General features: G+C 41.8%; 1 protein-coding gene across 3 annotated transcripts in view; it reads left to right on the top strand.

The window, feature by feature from the left end:
- ARMH3 (armadillo like helical domain containing 3) overlaps positions 1-18,120 on the top strand; it is a 181,025-nt gene that overhangs the window by 37,127 nt on the left and 125,778 nt on the right. For all 3 annotated transcript variants that reach the window (XM_064595201.1, XM_045878674.3, XM_064595200.1), the window contains exons 14-19: positions 296-389; positions 3,656-3,757; positions 7,522-7,580; positions 9,350-9,415; positions 10,271-10,340; positions 11,618-11,678. In XM_064595201.1, the coding sequence (XP_064451271.1) occupies positions 296-389; positions 3,656-3,757; positions 7,522-7,580; positions 9,350-9,415; positions 10,271-10,340; positions 11,618-11,678 (452 nt within the window). The remainder of the gene's footprint in view (positions 1-295; positions 390-3,655; positions 3,758-7,521; positions 7,581-9,349; positions 9,416-10,270; positions 10,341-11,617; positions 11,679-18,120) is intronic.

Here is an 18,120-nt window from a genome sequence, read left to right as displayed (position 1 = left end):
TTGGTAGAATAATCTCATGTATTTGTTTACCCCAGTTTTTTATTTACATGGTTCTGCAGAAAAACTTATGTAATGGAAACTTACTGGCTTAAAAAAACTAGCCCACAGAGCTTCTTATTAGAGGTTAGTAAGCATCAACAGGAATCAGGTTCTCAAGGGAACTCAGTGTAGAAGCAGTCCCTCCTTAGTGAGCATTCCATCTAATTATGAGGCCAGGAATACCAGAAAGGATATTATGGAGAGGATACTCAGAACTGGGTTATGTCTTTTCTTGCCTGCTTCTGTTCTCTTTCAGAGTCATCCGGAAATGGGCTTGGTGACAACCCCTGTCAGTCCTGCTCCTACAACCCCAGCCACACCACTTGGGACCACGCCGCCCTCCTCTGATGGTAAGCCCACCACCTCTTGTTTTCTTGACTAATATGATCTTGAATCTTTCAGGGTGAGCATAGCTGTGTTGAACAAAGAACACAGCTGTTGATTCTTTCAGCTAAGAAATTGTTCTGAGGTGCTATCCTTCAGGACTTCTAAAGCTCCAAAGGAAGCTTGGGAAAAGAAAGTCAAGTGTTTTTCCTGTGTAAGAAGCTACATAACTCTAACTTGTCCTCAGGGAATGGTTGTAGAATCATGGGGTGCTAGATCTGAAAGGGACCTCTGAGGTCAGTAATGCCTTTCCTGCCAAACTCTCAGGGTACTTGTGAGGCTCTGATGAGATATTTTATGAATATCTCTCTGAAATAAAAATAAGATAGTAATATTATCTCATGTTACCATTGCCCAGATGAGGGAATTGAGGCCAGAGAAATAAGTGGATCACCTCATGTTAGTGACAATTGAGACTAAGAACCAGGACACGGGTCAGGGCAAGGACCATGTCTGTTTTGTTCACTCCTGTCTGTCCAGCGTAGTGCCTGGCATGGTCACTGCTTAATAAATATTTGTTGAATACTTGGAAGAGAAAGTGAACCTGGGATTTTACTCACTGGTATGTATCTGCCAGCACTTGCAGTGGGAAAACAGTAAGCTTTGAGTGTATTGTAATTGAGAATTTGGTATTTAAGACTTCTCCCTCTGAAACACACCTACCCACCCACACAGAATTTCTACTTTATAAATTTTATGGCTGGGACTTAAGAAAAAGATAACAGGAAAGAAATTACGAATTTTCCCCAGTGAAGTTTGTCATCTAACTGTGTTTGATAGAGTATATTAACCTAAGAATAATCTTTGTTAGTACTTGATGTTTTGCCTAAAATGTTGACTGAATTTTGGGTAAAGATGTAGAGGAAATCTAACTTGGATCCTTTTTCTGTGCCTCTCTCTGTCTGTGAAGTGACCTTCTTCAGTCTGCCCTTTCTCCTTGACATTTTCGTCTGGCCCCTGTGGCAGTAGCATTTGAAGGCAGTGGAAGTGATATTGGTACAGAAGCGAGTCAGGGAGGTGCCATTGATGTTCAAGTCTATGTAGCAAATTGGATCCATTTAGAACTGAAAGTCAAATTCCAAAATATCTTAATGAGAAGGAGCAAGTAGTAAGGACTGCCTATTTATCTCTGCTTTTTCAGGTCACTGAAAAATCCAATAGAAATACAGTTCTTTCTCTTTAAGGATGAAGCCTGCCTGGTTACCATGGCTATCAAAAGCCATATATATCTATATATCTATATATCTATATATCTGAGTCCCATGTGATGTTGGGGTTTGGACGCTTCAGAGAACTGCCTTTCAAACTGTTCATTGTGAACACTTCCACCCACACACTTGATTATGCAATGGCAGGATTTGTGCTTACTTACCTACAACTAGTGAGCTTTTATTTTTTCTAGTGGGAAGATGGAGTCAGCCCACTTTCAAATGACTATCTCCCTTGACAGAGGCTGCTAGGAAGAATTATGAAGCCAAAGATCAAGGAATAACTCTTCTTTAGGAAGGAGATTTTAATTTGTGAGGGATTTTATTCTATTTCTTCTGTTTTATTCTTTTTTTTCTCCCCTGATTAATTTCTTTTCAATAGGGATCCTAAACATTATAACTTTTTTTCCAGGTTTTGGTTTTTAATTATGTATAGTGGTGCTCAGTGGCCCAGTTAGATTTAAAGGTATGTCACTGGAACCATTATTTTTAAAAGCCAGCAGTTTAGATGTAACATTTGTTCTCAGCTCAGACTTGACATTTGACAACTCAGCCTTGGCATGAGAGGACTTTCTGGTAAACTAAAAATACATATACTTCTATATTTCTACGTATTATATAAGACAGTTTTCCAGTTACTGCTGTGTGTGAGTAGGAAAAAAGTTCCACTTACCGGTTAGATGCCTCTTTGTATTGGACAAAGGAAGGGCTCTGAGCTTCAAAATAGGCTGGAGTTTGAATTGGTAGTCTCAGGTCATTAACCCATAGTATGAATTAAGACCTTTTGGTATTTCAACATAAAAATACATTTGTCTTTTATTAGTTTTGGGGGACTGAAATGTTGGAAAACAGCCAAGGATTGGGCATGCTAATTTCTTCTCATAAGGCTTTTTGTTGTACTTGTTGTGTGTTTGGAACCATTATATGCAAATGTTTCCCATTGTTAATAAATGTTCTCAGCATACATCGTAATAACTCCAGAGGAATCCATTATGGTTATGAATACATATTATGAATAATATCCCAAACTCAAGTGAGTCTTCTATAGGTGAAAATACAGCAGAAAGCTGTAGATTCTCTAGCTTGTCTGAGCCAGCATGAGTCCTTTTGCTTTTATATTATGTCCTAGTGCAAAAACAGTTAACAAGATGTGTAAGTCTAATTTAAAGTCTTAGAAGCTTGAAAAATCTACATTAAGACTGTTCTGGGGGCTCCTGGCTGGCTGTCGGTCGTGAGTTCAAGCCCCATGTTGGGTGTGGAGGGAAAAAAAAAAAATAAAAAGACTGTTCTTTGTGGGTCCCAGCCCTGGTTTCGTCCCTCATTGTTTATTAGGAGTGTGGCACAGAGAGTGGGGACAAGGGGTAGTTTCTTTTAGAAATAGCAAGCAGTTGGGTAAATAAAACTCAGTTTCCAAGCTGTCCCAATCAGTAATATCCACCTGTTTTCAGTCTGGTATTCTTTTTCAGGTTCCCTTTCAGGGGTGAAGGGATTAAGGAGTAGAATTTGAATATAGTTCTGCCTTAACTTTTTTCCATTCCATCTTGGATATTTCCAGCCTAAAGGCTTTTTCTCAAAACGGAGCAAGATTTCTCCTTATTAGGAATGAATTGTCATTTATTTTAAGCAGGAGACTCATCAAAGCAAGGCTAATTTATATTCAATACAGATCTTTCCCTTAGGTACAAATCAGAGTGCCTTCAGAAGGGCCCTGAACACTTTTGGGTTACTTGAGGCTAGAAGTGGAATCAAAAGACCCTTCTTAGGATGCTGGGAGGAAAGCACTATTCCTGGAGACTAGCCCTTCTAGATTATGAGAAGGGTATTGGCCTTAATCTTGGGAGTAGGAAGGGCTCTAGAGGTCTAGGAACAGTAGTTAAGGGTTTTATGATAAGCACTTGGTCCTCCCTCTTTTGTGAAAAAGTTTATTTAGTGATATCCTTGCCTGCTGGCAAATTGGCTATGTAGGTAGAAGTGTTAGATGGAATATGTTGTAGGCTAAGTGCATTTCATCTGTTCTATTCCAGTTATAAGTTCTGTGGAACTCCCACTGGATGCAGATGTACAGACCAGTAATTTACTGATAACCTTCTTGAAGTATAGCTCGATTGTCATGCAGGACACCAAAGGTAAGTCATGCTACTTTGGGGGCTCAGGAAGCAGGGGGTATGGCAGCAGCTACTTAGCTAGAATCAAGGAGCAGCATTAATACTTTGAAGCTTGGACAGGATGAACCACTGGGGCATCCTGTACAGGGCAATGGTCCTGATTACTGGAAAACAGTGATTTCTCACTGCCAGATGGCAATTAGGTGGTGTTGGGAAAACCTGGAGCTGGACGGGTAGTACTTCAAAAATAGAACAGGAAAAAAAATTGGTCTCTACAAAAACTAGCAAGTCATTTTAGCAGATTTTGGTAAGTAGATGCAAACTCTTTTGTGTGGGAAGTGGGGGGATTAGCACACTTCAGGGAATTCCCTTTTGAGGACAAGAACTGGAAGCATCAGCTTGTGAGAATTCTTGGACTGTTGTACCAACCACAGTAGGAAGAGGTGAGATTAAGAGGGACAGTGTTCCTTAACACTTAAAATAGAAGTGTCAGTACCCATCCAGAGATGCAGAATGGAAGTGGGAGAGGACTGGTTGTTGGAAAAGTTTGAGTTTATTGTCTCTGGTTTCCTGTTCTTCATCTGTTTATGATCTTTCTTTTTTTTTTTAAAGATTTTATTTATTTATTTGAGAGAGAGAGAATGAGAGACAGCATGAGAGGGAGGAGGGTCAGAGGGAGAAGCAGACTCCCCGCCGAGCAGGGAGCCCGATGTGGGACTCAATCCCGGGACTCCAGGATCATGACCTGAGCCGAAGGCAGTCGCTCAACCAACTGAGCCACCCAGGCGCCCCTGTTTATGATCTTTCTGTGATCTTTTAATTGATGGTAGGGAAGGGGAATACTTGGGCTGGGTGTGAGAAGGGATTGGGAGGAAATCCAGCAGATTCTATCCAGTATATAATTCAGTCCATTGGGAGCTACAGAGATGGTGAACCTCTGAGACTTGGCAAGTGAGATCTGATAGGTGAGGATGGCAAGACTCTTGTGTATCTGTGTTTCCTGAGGCTTTTGCTTCTCCTTTGTGGAGGGGGGTAACCTCTTTCTTTCTCTAGAAATGTCACAGCAACCACAGAAGAGAGAGACTGTATAGATGTGACCCTGCAAGTTAACTTGTAGCTTTGCTTGATATAACACAGTGAATTGAGGCCCTTGGAACTTACTGCTAACTTTAATGATCATATAAAGCTGTTTGTGCTGGTCACTTTGTCATACATAAAATGGAAGGCAAAATTGAGGGCAGATTAATTGTAGTATGGGCGGTCTCAGGCTGTGTCTCTAAACTCAGGCTCAGTTAGGTCTTTGCTGACAGGCAGCCTAAATATGGCAAGGGGTAGGGTTAGGTACTATGAAGAATTAATTTCAAAAATGACTCCTGTGAGACTGAGGGAGTGCAGAGAGGGAAAAAAATGGCTCCTGGGTGGCTATGTTGGCCCAGCTGTCTTGCTGTTAAGCCCCTGACCTTCTGCATGCCCTGACTAACAGGATTTCATTATGATTTTAGGAGCAAATAGAAGCAACTTTTTCTTGGCTCTGCTCTGTCCCCATGCCCCAGATATTAGCTTTTTCTTAATTATATATTTATCATTTGATACCTATAAAAAGATACTTCTAATATATATAAATATTAAATTATAAAGTTTTTAAATAAGTATAATAAATAGCATGAGTTATAAAGTGTAATATAAAATGAACATGTGAACCTACCATTCAGCTGAAGAAATATTAATGATGTTGAAGCTACCTGTGTGTCCCCTACCCAGTCGTTCCTCTCTTATCCAGTCTGCAGAATTTTATCATTCCCTTGATTCAGTCAGCTCTGCTTTCAAAGCCTTTTTTTCTTCTGACTCGGGTGTTGTCACCTTGGAGGAGTATCTGCTCAATCTTTAAAATAGACATTAGGCAAAAATATTTTAAAAAATGTAATGTATACCTATGCATAAATTTTAAAGTCGATTCACCAAAATCTTAACAGGACATCTGGATGGGATGATTAAACTTGGTTTTTATTGTCTTTTGTGCGTCTCTGAATTTAAAAAAGTTTATAATGAAATACGCCTTATTTTTATATTCAGAAACATTTTTTTTTTAAGTGGAGAGATAGCTGCAGGCTTTTTTTTTTTTTTTTTGAAGATTTTATTTATTTATTTGAGAGAGAGAGAATGAGAGAGAGCACATGAGAGGGGGGAGGGTCAGAGGGAGAAGCAGCCTCCCTGCCAAGCAGGAAGCCTGATGCGGGACTCGATCCAGGGACTCCAGGATTATGACCTGAGCCGAAGGCAGTCGCTTAACCAACTGAGCCACCCAGGCGCCCCATGCAGGCTTTTTTATAGGAGTTGCTCATCAGCTTTTGGGGAAAGGGAGGATAGTGCCAGAGAAATTCTGTGGCCAGAGGTAGGTAGAAGAGTCTCATGAATCTAGTTTTGCATAGGCAGGGGCATTTCTTTGCTGGCTGCCTAGGAGCCCTGATGTAAGCTCTGGGGAATGTCAAGGAAGTATCATTATCATTATTCTATATGCACTGTCTGTCTATGAGGAGAGGTGAATGTATTTCTGGCCTACAACTCCCATTATGCCTTCTAATTGTCAGGTTTTAGTTGATTTTATCTTTGAGGAAGTAGCAGGTTAATGTCAGGGTGAATTCTATTAGTTCCTTTCTATATAGCACTGTAATCTGTTAATAGATCTTCTCTCAGAATGGACTTCAGTTTGGGTCCTGTCAAAGCTAATTTGAAGCATCATAATCATTTGTCCATTTTGGATATGCTGGTATGACCCTCTTCTTGCCTCCATTTCACCCATCACCCACAAAGATCCTGGGAAGTAAATAAGCTTTGATGGTTCCGGTAATTGGCAGTGATGGAGTAGCTCTTTCTTGGTCATTTGTGTGGGCTTAAAGCCCTGCTCCTGAGGTTACCTTCTTTTTTAATAACTAGAATGTGAGTTCTGGGAGACCAGGGACCTTTGTTCAGTTCAGTGCTATATCTAATACCTAGCAAAGTGCCTGCCATGTAGTAGGTATTAAGTAAATATTTGTAGAGTGAATAACTTTGGCAGGAAGAAAAGAAATATGGTGAAGCGTTCACAGCTTTCTCAGTCCTAAGTAGTGTGCACAGTATAAGGAAAGCCAGGGGCTGGCCCCTGGTTTTTTGTTTGTTTCTGATTCCACTGCCAGTTTGCTATGAACAGTTATAAAACCTTTCTAGGTTTTGTGGGACGTGGCTATAGATGGTGGCCTTTTGGCTAAGATCAAGTATAGCTGGTAGATGGGAAGAGATGGGGAAGGGAATAGACCTGACTATTCAGAAGCAAAGCGTTTTTAGGGAAGCAAAGGGCATGGCCCTGATTTGGGCCATGATAGTAGGAACCATAGTTAGATTCTCAGGAAGGTCGTTAGCTCTCCATTTTTCTAAAAAATATTCTGGAGGATTCTTTTGCCTAGTAGAATAGCAAGAATTACTCTTGATTTTTTATTCAGGAATTTTGTAGGGAGGGGGAAAGTAGAAATGATCTTTGTGATGATACACATCTTTATTCTCTATATAAACATGATTTGGATGATATGGTGGGAAGGGTTTCTTTTTTCTTTTTTTTTTAAATTTTTATTTGTTTATCAGAGAGAGAGAGCACAAGCATGGGGAGTGGCAGGCAGAGGGAGAAGTAGGCTCCCTGCTGAGCAAGGAGCCCTATGTGGGACTGGATCCCAGGACCCTGGGATCATGACCTGAGCTGAAGGCAGAGGCTTCACCGACTTAGCCACCCAGGCATCCCTATTTTTTCTTTACAGATGAGCATCGGCTTCACAGCGGCAAACTCTGTCTGATTATACTTACGTGTATTGCAGAGGTAGGTGTCACTAGTCTTCTGAGAGAGTAGCTAATCTCTTACAGAGTGCTATCCTTTTTCTGCCCTTCTCCTGTTCCTTTTAGGATCCTAAAGCTTGGGAAAGAAAATCTTTCCTCTTTGTATTGTCTGTCTCCTCCCACTAGAGTGTAAGCTCTGATAGCAAGTATTTTGTTCCTTTACCAGTGTGTTCTCAATGTCTACCACATAGTAGAGCCTCAGTTAGTATTGACTGGATGAATTAATAATGAATTGTTTTATGTTAACTGCTATAATTTTGAACTGGAAGATGTGAGCTCTTAAGAGTTTTAAATACGAGATTTAAGCCTCTGTAGAAGAAATACTCCTACTGCTTTGAAGCTGCTCATGTTGGGTCTTTTGCATTTAGCAAAATGAAAAAAGGAGCTCAAGTTTCCTGTGGGGGGTGGTGGATAGAAAAGTGAAAGAGGGGAATTGGAAACCGAGTAAAGTTGGGCTGATTGTAGTTTGGTGAAGAGTAAGAGCCCAAGAGTGAACAAAAGAGGTGCTTTATCAGGAGCCTCTTTTGGTTGGATTAATTAGGCCTGAACTCACCCTGAATCTTGGTGGCAACACAGGTGTAAAAAACCACAGGGCCCAAATGGCGTCACTCAGGCAGATCCCTGGTTATGGGAAGAACTTGAGTCAATTTAGAGCTAAATTTTCGCTTCAGCTTCCCCCTTTACTATCCCTTATTTTGATCTTTTCTCTCTCAAGAAAAATAGTAAAGGTGGTCCACATGGAGTAAAGACCTCGCTCATTCTTTCCCTTTTTATGTTCTCTGTGAAAAGATGACCTACTTTTCACCAGGTTATGGGTAGCTGGTTATAGAAGAGCTGCTTATTAGCAGTGGGCCTGGTGTAATTGCTTTTCAAAAATCTTTCTAAGAAAATCTTTAAAGGAGTTGTTTTTCACAAATTGTAACAGTTCCTAGTAATTGGAGTCTGTAGGCATGTCAGATCTTCAGAAAAGGTGTTGGGAAAGGGCCAAAGGATGTTCATTACCGATCCATGGGTGAGAGGTTTTTGATTTTCCATCAGTCCTCAGCAAAGCCAGAGATAGATGGGGTCTTGCCTCCTGCCATGCTGCCTGTGTAGCAGTTTTCTCCTGCTGGGCCAAGCCCATTCCCAGCACAGTGCAGACCTCTCTTCTTAATCGTGGATCCTCATGTGGAGTCTGCACATGTATCCTGCCGCCCTGATGAAAACCTTCAAGCTGTCACAAATGGAGCAGACTCCTTGGGCAGATGGGAAGGAAGAGAGAATAGGAAAACAGATTTTTCTCAGCATTTGCCTCAAGTCCTGTGCCTTAATTTTATATTGTTTGTAATTTGCTGAGAGATTTTTGACCAGTTAGAGACACACTGGGAAATTATATCCAATTAAAATCTCATTAAGTAGGGTTCGACATTAAGACTCTAGTCTTATCCCATTAGCCCTCTTAACGGGTCCTTGAAAGTAGTTTTTTCCTTTCTTTTCTTTCTTTTTTTTTTAAAGATTTTATTTATTTATTTGAGAGAGAGTGAGAGAGAGCAAGCACTATGGAGCAGGAACCCAGATGCGGGGCTCAATCCTGGGACTCCAGGATCATGACCTGAGCCGAAGGCAGATGCTTAACTGACTGAGCCACCCAGGCGCCCCTTGAAAGTAGTTCTTGAAGTACAAGGATTTGTAGCAAGTGTGATAGATTATAAACTGAGTTTCCTAAGTATAGCTCTCATTCCTTACTTTTTCTCCATATTTCTGTTTTTTTAGGATCAGTATGCAAATGCATTTTTGCATGACGACAATATGAATTTTCGAGTAAACTTACACAGAATGGTAGGTGTGACTTTTGTTTCTTGTTTTTTCTTAGAGGAAATTTTTGGTATGTTGGCAGGATTGGGGAGGATGAGATTGATCCTACTTAGAACAAATGTGGGTGGAATGTTTTACTAAAGGACTTTTGCTTAACTGCTGTTCAACAGGCCCATGCCTGTTGGGATTTTTTTTGCATGTCATGGAGCTCTTACTCAAGAGAGGATGGAAAGATCCACAACCATGTCCACATGGCAGTAATATTAGAATGTATCAATAATGTAGATTTCAACAAGGAGATAGGCCTAAGCCTTTTGTTTTTAAAATGTAGTATGATCTTTGATTATTAAGTTAAGACCAGATGCTGTTTTATTTATTTGAGAGGCAGGGGAAATAGAATATGAAGGTATCAGGGAATTACTTCAAACTTGGAGGTATGTTCAAAAATATCACATTGAGGTTTATATTTGAAACTTACTTTTGTTTTTTGCAACTGCTACTGTTACTGCCTCTACACAGTTACCTTCTTCTCTTTTTCTTTATTTTATCAAAGAAAAATACCAGTATACCTCTTCTGTTGTTAGTAATGTCACTTGTAGAGATAAAATCAAAGTAAAAACAACAGCTTTCCCATTGTAGTATGCTCCAGTGCCCTTTGGGGCTGTTGTCTTGCTGTGAATTGTGTTTTTGTCACAGGCCTGCATTGATAACTAAGAAGCATTTACAAGTCCTCCCTGCCCCACCCCACCCCCATCACTAGAAAAAGAAAGAAAAGGTAGCATCTCTGTAGTAGTGATTTTATTTGCATGAAAAACGTGATGATGAGCCATTGGATATCAATTCAGGTGTTTACTTATTTCATTTCTTTTTTGTGTGAAGCCTATGAGACACAGGAAGAAGGCAGCGGACAAGAACCTTCCCTGCCGTCCCTTAGTATGTGCAGTACTGGGTGAGTCTCATCAAAATTGGCATTTTTCTGAGACAAATTTTCATGATTAAGATGAGGGACAGATCCTGGTTGCAGTGCTTCTCCCTCAGAGAAGGTACTAGTTATGTTTCTTCTCTAGTTTAAGAAACCATGTTTATTGCTTAGTTTGGTGAAGCAACTCCAACAAACAGAATGCTCAATTAAAGGGTTCTCTTGTTTAAAGAAAAAGATCTTTCCAGGGAGACAAATGGCTAAGTCTAAGCCTGATACATGATTTAAATTTGTGAAGTATCTTATTCCTGATGAAAATTTCAAATTATTCATTCCCTTCTTCGTCCAAATTGATGTGTTAACTGGCCAGGAGGCTTGAAGTTCACGGATCAGAAATACAAAACTTCCTCTGAGTAAATTAAGCTGCGATGAGGCTGACAGAGCTGACAGTAGGGGGTTGTATCTTATGTGATTATGTCTGCCCAGAATTCTGCGTTTTCCTCAGGGGAGTGATCTGAACTCTTAATCCCATTTCATTTAGATATTCAGCCCTGGTTCCTAAAGCTACTTGATTTTAGAAACAGTAATTAAGACTATATAATAAGCCTCTATTGACCCAAAGCCCCACAGACCATTCAGTCAATATCTGTCAAACTGAGCGTGATTGTGAGAAGAGATAGACTGACATAACTTCAGAGCTTAACATGGAGTGTTACATGGATGTGATCCATAATTTCTTCTCTGCTTGCCACATCACTCGATTCTCAGAGTATGATTTCCATCTGGCATTTTGCATTAGTGCCATGGTACAAATTATCTGTGCAATGAAATCTCTTATGTACCTGAATTTATTGGTAGGTCAAGGTATCCTTCTGGAAATAGGAGAATGAGCTAATTTCCTTGTTACTTTACAAGTGGCAGCATGCCTGGGTGGCTCAGTTGGTTAAGCGGCTGCCTTCGGCTCAAGTCATGATCCCGGAGTCCTGGGATTGAGCCCCATGTCGGGCTCCTTGCTCAGCAGGGATCCTGCTTCTCCCTCTGCCTGCCGCTCCCCCTGCTTGTGCTCTCTCTCTCTCTGATAAATAAATAAAATCTTTAAAAAACAAACAAAACTTTACAAGTGGCAGGTAATGAAAAGTGTTGCATCAATTACCTTACTTAAAATAAATTTCAGTGCACGTGAATAAAGATGCAGTTAGTGGTTGTCATTCAGCATGAGTGTAAGGTATACTGAGGTTTTTTTCCAACTCAAAGGCATGAAATGCATTTCATTCTGATTGATTTCATTTTTCTCCTTTTCCCCTCAGACCTGATGGTGGAGTTTATTGTAACACACATGATGAAGGAGTTTCCTATGGATCTGTATGTGTAAGTACCATGGTTCACTTAATGTGTGCAAATCTATTTTATAGAATTGAGTGATAGGAAATTTATAGTCAAAAAATTCTGTGTATACTTCAGGAAAAACTCATTTATGCATGGAGAAGTGTCAGGGAGCATTTTATGGCCTGGATTTATACATCTTTCCAGAAGGGGGGAAAAAATGTACAAACCACAGTTTGGATTCTGCACATATCTTCATTATCACTTTAGGCACACTACGTGAAGAACAGGGCTGATGCACTGAAGTAGTGATCATGGGTGGCTGTTGTAATCCAAAGATATGGAATACCAGCAAGCCACTTAGTTATGCCTGGGCTTTGGCATCAAAGTAGTTAGCAGTAGTTAGAAGGTAGGGAAAGGCCAGAGAAATACAGCTTCTGGTCTGTTGTTGGCCTACATTGTCTAGCAGCCTAGTTAAAACTATTCTAGCTAGGCAAATTATATTTATAGTGGCCTAGCTGGGAGATTCCTGCCTTCTGAGGAAATCAGATTGTTTATCGCAATTCTTTTTTTTTTTTTTTTTTTAAAGATTTTATTTATTCATGAGAGACAGAGAGAGAGAGAGAAGCAGAGGGAGAAGCAGGCTCTCAAGGAGCAGGGAGCCCGGTGCGGGACTCGATCCCAGGACTCTGGGATCATGACCTGAGCCGAAGGCAGACGCTTAACCGTCTGAGCCACCCAGGCGCCCCTGTTTATCGCAATTCTTTACAACCAACACAACTAGACGCAACTGAAAATCATCATATTTTAATAAAGTTTAAGTCTTCAGGCTTTCTCTCTCCTTTACTGTTTCTGCATTCTTCTTACCTTTAATGCCCAAGAACAGCTGTGGCACATTAGTGTGATCCCAAATATATATATTATCTTTTTTCCCTAAAAAGCATCTGAATTGAGTCTGACAGCAGAATTGCTACTTCCATTTTTTTCAGCAAGAGAGCAGTTTGGTGAATAGCAATGTCAGTGTGCCTCATTCCAGAGACAGGCCTGGGATCTAGGGAGGTATAAAAGATTTTACTCTGAATAGAGTAGACTTCCGGCTTTTTAGATTGCTTATAGGTCATGTCATATAGTCTTGGTTTCCTAGGTATGAAATAATGATACAAATTTTACTTTTAGTAAGTAAGTAGTTTGCATTTTTCTTTTTCTTTTTTTTTTTTTAAGATTTTATTAGAGAGGGAGAGCAAGCACGAGTGGTGGGGAAGGGCAGAGGGAGAGGTACAAGCAGACTCCCCACTGAGCAGGGAGCCCAATGCAAGGCTCGATCCCAGGACCCTGGGATCATGACCTGAGCCGAAGGCAGACGCTTCACCGACTGAGCCACCCAGGTGCCCTGCAGTTTGCATTTTTCTATTTGCATTTTCTTTTGGTGTTTAGAAGTAAGCCTGATTCTTTATTTTAATTCACACACCATGAAAGCTGCTTTTTTTATAACACTGATTAGGTAAGTTTTCATTTTGTTTTAGGTGTATCTCTGAACCTCAGCACCTTAGGAATCAGATTTGTTTTACTACAGACTTTATTTGTAGCTTGCTTATCTTATGTCCTGGTTTTAGGATATGCTATTTACCTGGTAGTATATTATTATAGTCTCAGTTTTCTCATTTTCCAAGTGAGGAAACTTAGACTCTAGAGGTTGAGTGTTTTGCCCAGGGTTATTCTGTTAGTAAGCACCATTGCCTGGACCTGAACTCAGCTTTTCTTACTGTAAATCCTAGGTTGTTGCCATCCCTTCTTCAGTGTATTAGTTATCTACTGCTGTGTACAAATGACCCCAAACTGAGTGGTTTAAAACAGATATTTGTTATCTCACTGTATCTGTGGTTGAGGAATCCAGAAGCAGTGTAACTGGGTAGTTTTGGCATAGGGTTTCTACAAGGCTGCAGTCAAAGTGTTAGCTGGGGGGCCCCTGAGGGGCTCAGTCGGTTGAATGTCCGACTCTTGTTTTCTGCTCAGGTCATGATCTCATGGGTTGTGAGATCGAGCCCCGTGTAGGGCTCTGCGCTTAGTGTGGAGTCTGCTTGGGATTCTTTCCCTCTTCTTCTCCCTCTCCCTTCCCCTCGCGTGCACACTCTATCTCTCAAATAAATAAATAAATCTTAAAAAAAAAAGTGTTAGCTGGGCCTGTAGGTATCTGAGGCTGTACTGGGGCTGGAGAATTTGCTTCCAAGCTTCACTTACGTGGTTGTTGGCAAACCTCAGTTCCTTGCCATGTGGACCTCTTCATAGGGCTGCTCACCACAGCTGGCCTCCTCCAAGTAATTCAAGAGAGAAAGAAGAGAGTGAGAGTCCAGGATGGAAGCCAGAGTGTCTTTTATAACTTAATCTCAAATGACATGCCATTTCTGGGCGCCTGGGTGGCTCAGTTGTTAAGCGTCTGCCTTCGGCTCAGGTCATGATCCTGGGGTCCCGGGATCGAGTCCCACATCGGGCTCCCTGCTTGGCGGGAGGCCTGCTTCTCCCTCTCCCACTCCCCCTGCTTGTGTTCCTGCTCTCGCTGTCTCTCTCTGTCAGATAAATAAAATCTTTAAAAAAAAAAAAAAGGGGCGCCTGGGTGGCTCAGTTGGTTGAGCGACTGCCTTCGGCTCAGGTCATGATTCTGGAGTCCTGGGATCGAGTCCCGCATCGGGCTCCCTGCTCGGCGGGGGGTCTGCTTCTCCCTCTGATCCCCTTCCCTCTCGTGCTCTCTGTCTCTCATTCTCTCTCTCTCAAATAAATAAATAAAATCTTTAAAAAAAAAAAAATGACATGCCATTTCTGTTGGTCATATAGACCAACCCTCATACAGTGTTGGTCTGTGATACATTTACATCCTTACAGAAGGATGTAAATGCCAGAAGGTGGGGACCACTGGGGGCCATCTTGCAGGCTGGCTACCACAGTGGCACACCAGACTCAAGTCTCTCTCACCCCAGAGGTTGTACTCTTAACTACTGCTGTGGTAAGTGACAAAAAGATTTGCACAGGGTGACAAATGCTGACTGGGGCATCAGAGAAGATAACAGAGAAGGTTGCATTTGACCTGAGTCATGAAGAAACAGTGGGAGTTTTCTATGTGGAAGAGTGGGGGAGGGACACACCAAGCAGGGGACCAGCATCTTCAGAGGCTTGGAGGCTTGAAAGTGTGGCAATATTTGGAAAGTAGAAAGTAATTCAGGATGATTAGAGTGTAGGGTACATGGAGGAAGCATAGGAGAGTAGAAAAACGGTTGCCTGAGATTAAGTGGCTGATGGGGAACAGTTGAAGGTGGGATGACATGGTAAGATTGTGCATTCAGCACGTAGAGTTACAGGTATGTGGCTGTCTACCCAGAACCTCACATCACAGCCAATGAACCTGGTCTACATAAATATTTTAACTCCCTCCTCCCCCCAGCTTCTACCTTTTGGGTATTGTCTTGCTTTCTCAGTTGCTTGTTCTACCTGCTCCCTAATTGAATGTCCTGAGGTTAGGGAAGATGGAGAAGATAATGAGGCATCAAACTGACAGAGGCTGGGCAGAAGGTCCCACCCTCAGGCTGAATACACTTTCTTCATTACTACCCGTGGGCATATATCCAGATGTCCCCACCTCCTCCTCCAACCCTCTTCCTGGTTTTTGGCATTTGGAGCGTCAAGTCCTTTTTAGGTGAACTTCTCTGCTCCCAGCTGGGCATCAGGCCAGGTTGCTGCTCTCACTTCTCATTATGTACTGCTTTTCAGCAGCATACTGCAGAATGAGAAATTGAAAGCAAAATGAATTCCTACCATTTCAGATAAGTTTATAATCCTCCTGGTGAAATATGAAGAACTAGGGAGTGTGGAAAGACTTAATACTCCAAACCAGAATCTGGGTCAGAAATGAAACAATTTCATATCTGTGTATGAATGCTGTAGGTAAAGTAATAAGGGGGGAAGGTGCTTAGACCAAAGAGAGAGAGAGAAAGGGAGAGAGAAGAAAAGTCTTGCCTGGAGCAGGAAGAGGTGGGGAAACTTAACCAGTTAATTTCACTCCTCACTGTATTCCTTGATTCTTGCTGCCACTCCCACTGCTGCCACAGGATTAAGGAGTGAGGAGAAATAGTCTCTGAGGAGAGTAAACTTTCCTTTAAGCTACTCTTACTTGGAAAACTTGTGCTCTTTCTCACTAAGAGATTCCCTCACCTGGGGGTAGGCACTGGAAGAAAGTAGAGACTTTAGTGGAGCCCACAAGAAGACTTCACGTTAAAGTGGACCCTGCCTCGTGCTGAAACAGGAAACCACTACATGCATAAAAAACACCCCAAAGAAGCAATAAATGTAGAGTAATTCAGCCAATCTATATTTTAAGGTTGTAGCAGTTGTTAAAATTTTCATTCTACTTGGTAAATAGTGTAAGTTATTGAGACCACCAGGCTGGTAATGTCACCTGTTGGGGGGCTGCAGAGGTAGGAACAGAGCTTAGGAGCAGTGTCAGGTGAATATCGATGGTCTTTGAACCAGAGGTTGGTGGCACCAGGCTTGGGAGCATAGGTAATGTCTCCCTCTGCCCCACAGCGGCTCGGTATTGGGATGGCATTATTGATAGGGCCAGCGTGCAGGCTGTCCAGATCCAGGCCATGTGAGAAGTGCTGGTGTGCAGAGTGTATTGTGCATGGGTGGTCACATACAGGCAGCATCCAGCCATCTTTGCTGGCTGCAACAAGGCGGTCAGCACCAGGTACCTAATGACTATCGGTTTAATAGGGAAGTTGACAGAAGAGTTTATATATTCCTAAGTTAAATCATGGCTTGAACCAGGGCATCTTTTTTTTTTTTTTTAAATTTTATTTATTTGACAGAGACACAGCGAGAGAGGGAACACAAGCAGTGGGAGTGGGAGTGGGAGAGGGAGAAGCAGGCTTCCCACCGAGCAGGGAGGCCGATGTGGGACTCGATCCCAGGACCCTGGGATCGTGACCTGAGCTGAAAGCAGACGCTTAACGACTGAGCCACCCAGGCGCCCCGAACCAGGGCATCTTGTAGCTAGTGACAACTGCATCAAACAGGAGATCACACCACAATATCTAAAAATCAACAATTAATTTGGAAACTATTACGGTGATTTATGCTTTAATTTATGTCACTTGGTGAGCAGTTTTGATACAGTTTAGTTTATTAAGAGAGTAAAAGAGAATTAAAATTTTTGATACACGTATTGACTTATGTATTAATTTATATTTCTGTATGGTTTGTAAAATACTTTTGATACCACTCCTGAGGATACTGAAGTCTTTTAAGAGAGATATGTTATAGGGGCGCCTGGCTGGCTCAGTTGGTAGATCTGAGTTGTGAGTTCAAGTTCCACATTGGGTGTGGAGCCTACTTAAATAGAAAAAAAAAAGAGAGAGATCTGTTATGTAGTCCTCTTACAATTCTGATCTGAAAGCCTCCTACAAGACCACTTAGACCTACAAGGAGTGGGAAGAAGAGAGAGATATCTGAATAATGGGACAAGTAGAATAGGCTGGTAAGGTTAGCAGCGCAAGCCCATTACTGGGAATATTTTGAAAACTTCCAGGACTTTAATTTACAAATTTAGTTCCATTTCATTTGGGTCATTATGTTGTTAGGCACTTTAATTCTTTTTTTTTTTTTTTTTTTTAAAGATTTTATTTATTTATTTGACAGAGAGAGAACACAGCAGGGGGAGCTGCAGGCAGAGGGAGAGGGAGAAGCAGGCTCCCTGCTGAGCGGGGAGCCCGACATGGGGCTCGATCCAGGAACCTGGGATCATGACCTGAGCCGAAGGCAGATGTTTAACCAACTGAGCCACCAGGTGCCCCAGCACTTTAATTCTTCTAGCTAGTGTCTTTGGCTCTCACTCCACAGAGGGAGGATTGTGGTGTTTGTTTTGTTTTGTTTTGGTTTCTTTGCCCTCCTCTTTTCCTCTCTGCTAGGAAGCCTAAGAAGAAATTAGCTACATCCACTTTCACTTGATTCCTGAGCTGTCAGATTGATTCTCTACAGGTTCCTACCTCCGGTGTCTGCTGAAGTTAGTAGGATCTTAGGTTACTCTTTGTCTCAGAATAAAACCATAGAACCTAAGAGAGTCTCAATCCCAGTTCCAGAAGTATTCTTTACTTGAAGCTGTGATTTAGCTGAACTGCATTTGGGGCAAGTGGGTGGCGAGGAGCCACCTTGTGCTCTGCCCTTTGCCTTACTTACTTTGTCTCCTGTTTTCTCGGCCTCATTCTTTTTTTTTTTAAAGATTTTATTTATTTATTTGAGACAGAGAGAATGAGAGAGACAGAGAGCACATGAGAGGGGGGAGGGTCAGAGGGAGAAGCAGGCTCCCTGCCGAGCAGGGAGCCCGATGCGGGACTCGATCCCGGGACTCCAGGATCATGACCTGAGCCGAAGGCAGTCGCTTAACCAACTGAGCCACCCAGGCGCCCTCTCGGCCTCATTCTTTTATGTCAAAACAGTTTCA

This window comes from Mirounga angustirostris, unplaced genomic scaffold (assembly GCF_029215605.1).
Source record: "Mirounga angustirostris isolate CCGP_5_RB_7025 unplaced genomic scaffold, mMirAng1.0.hap1 SCAF_6, whole genome shotgun sequence".
In the NCBI taxonomy this organism is placed as follows: domain Eukaryota; kingdom Metazoa; phylum Chordata; class Mammalia; order Carnivora; family Phocidae; genus Mirounga; species Mirounga angustirostris.
The sequence above is the reverse complement of the archived record's forward strand: the minus strand, read 5'-3'. Positions and strand labels throughout refer to the sequence as shown.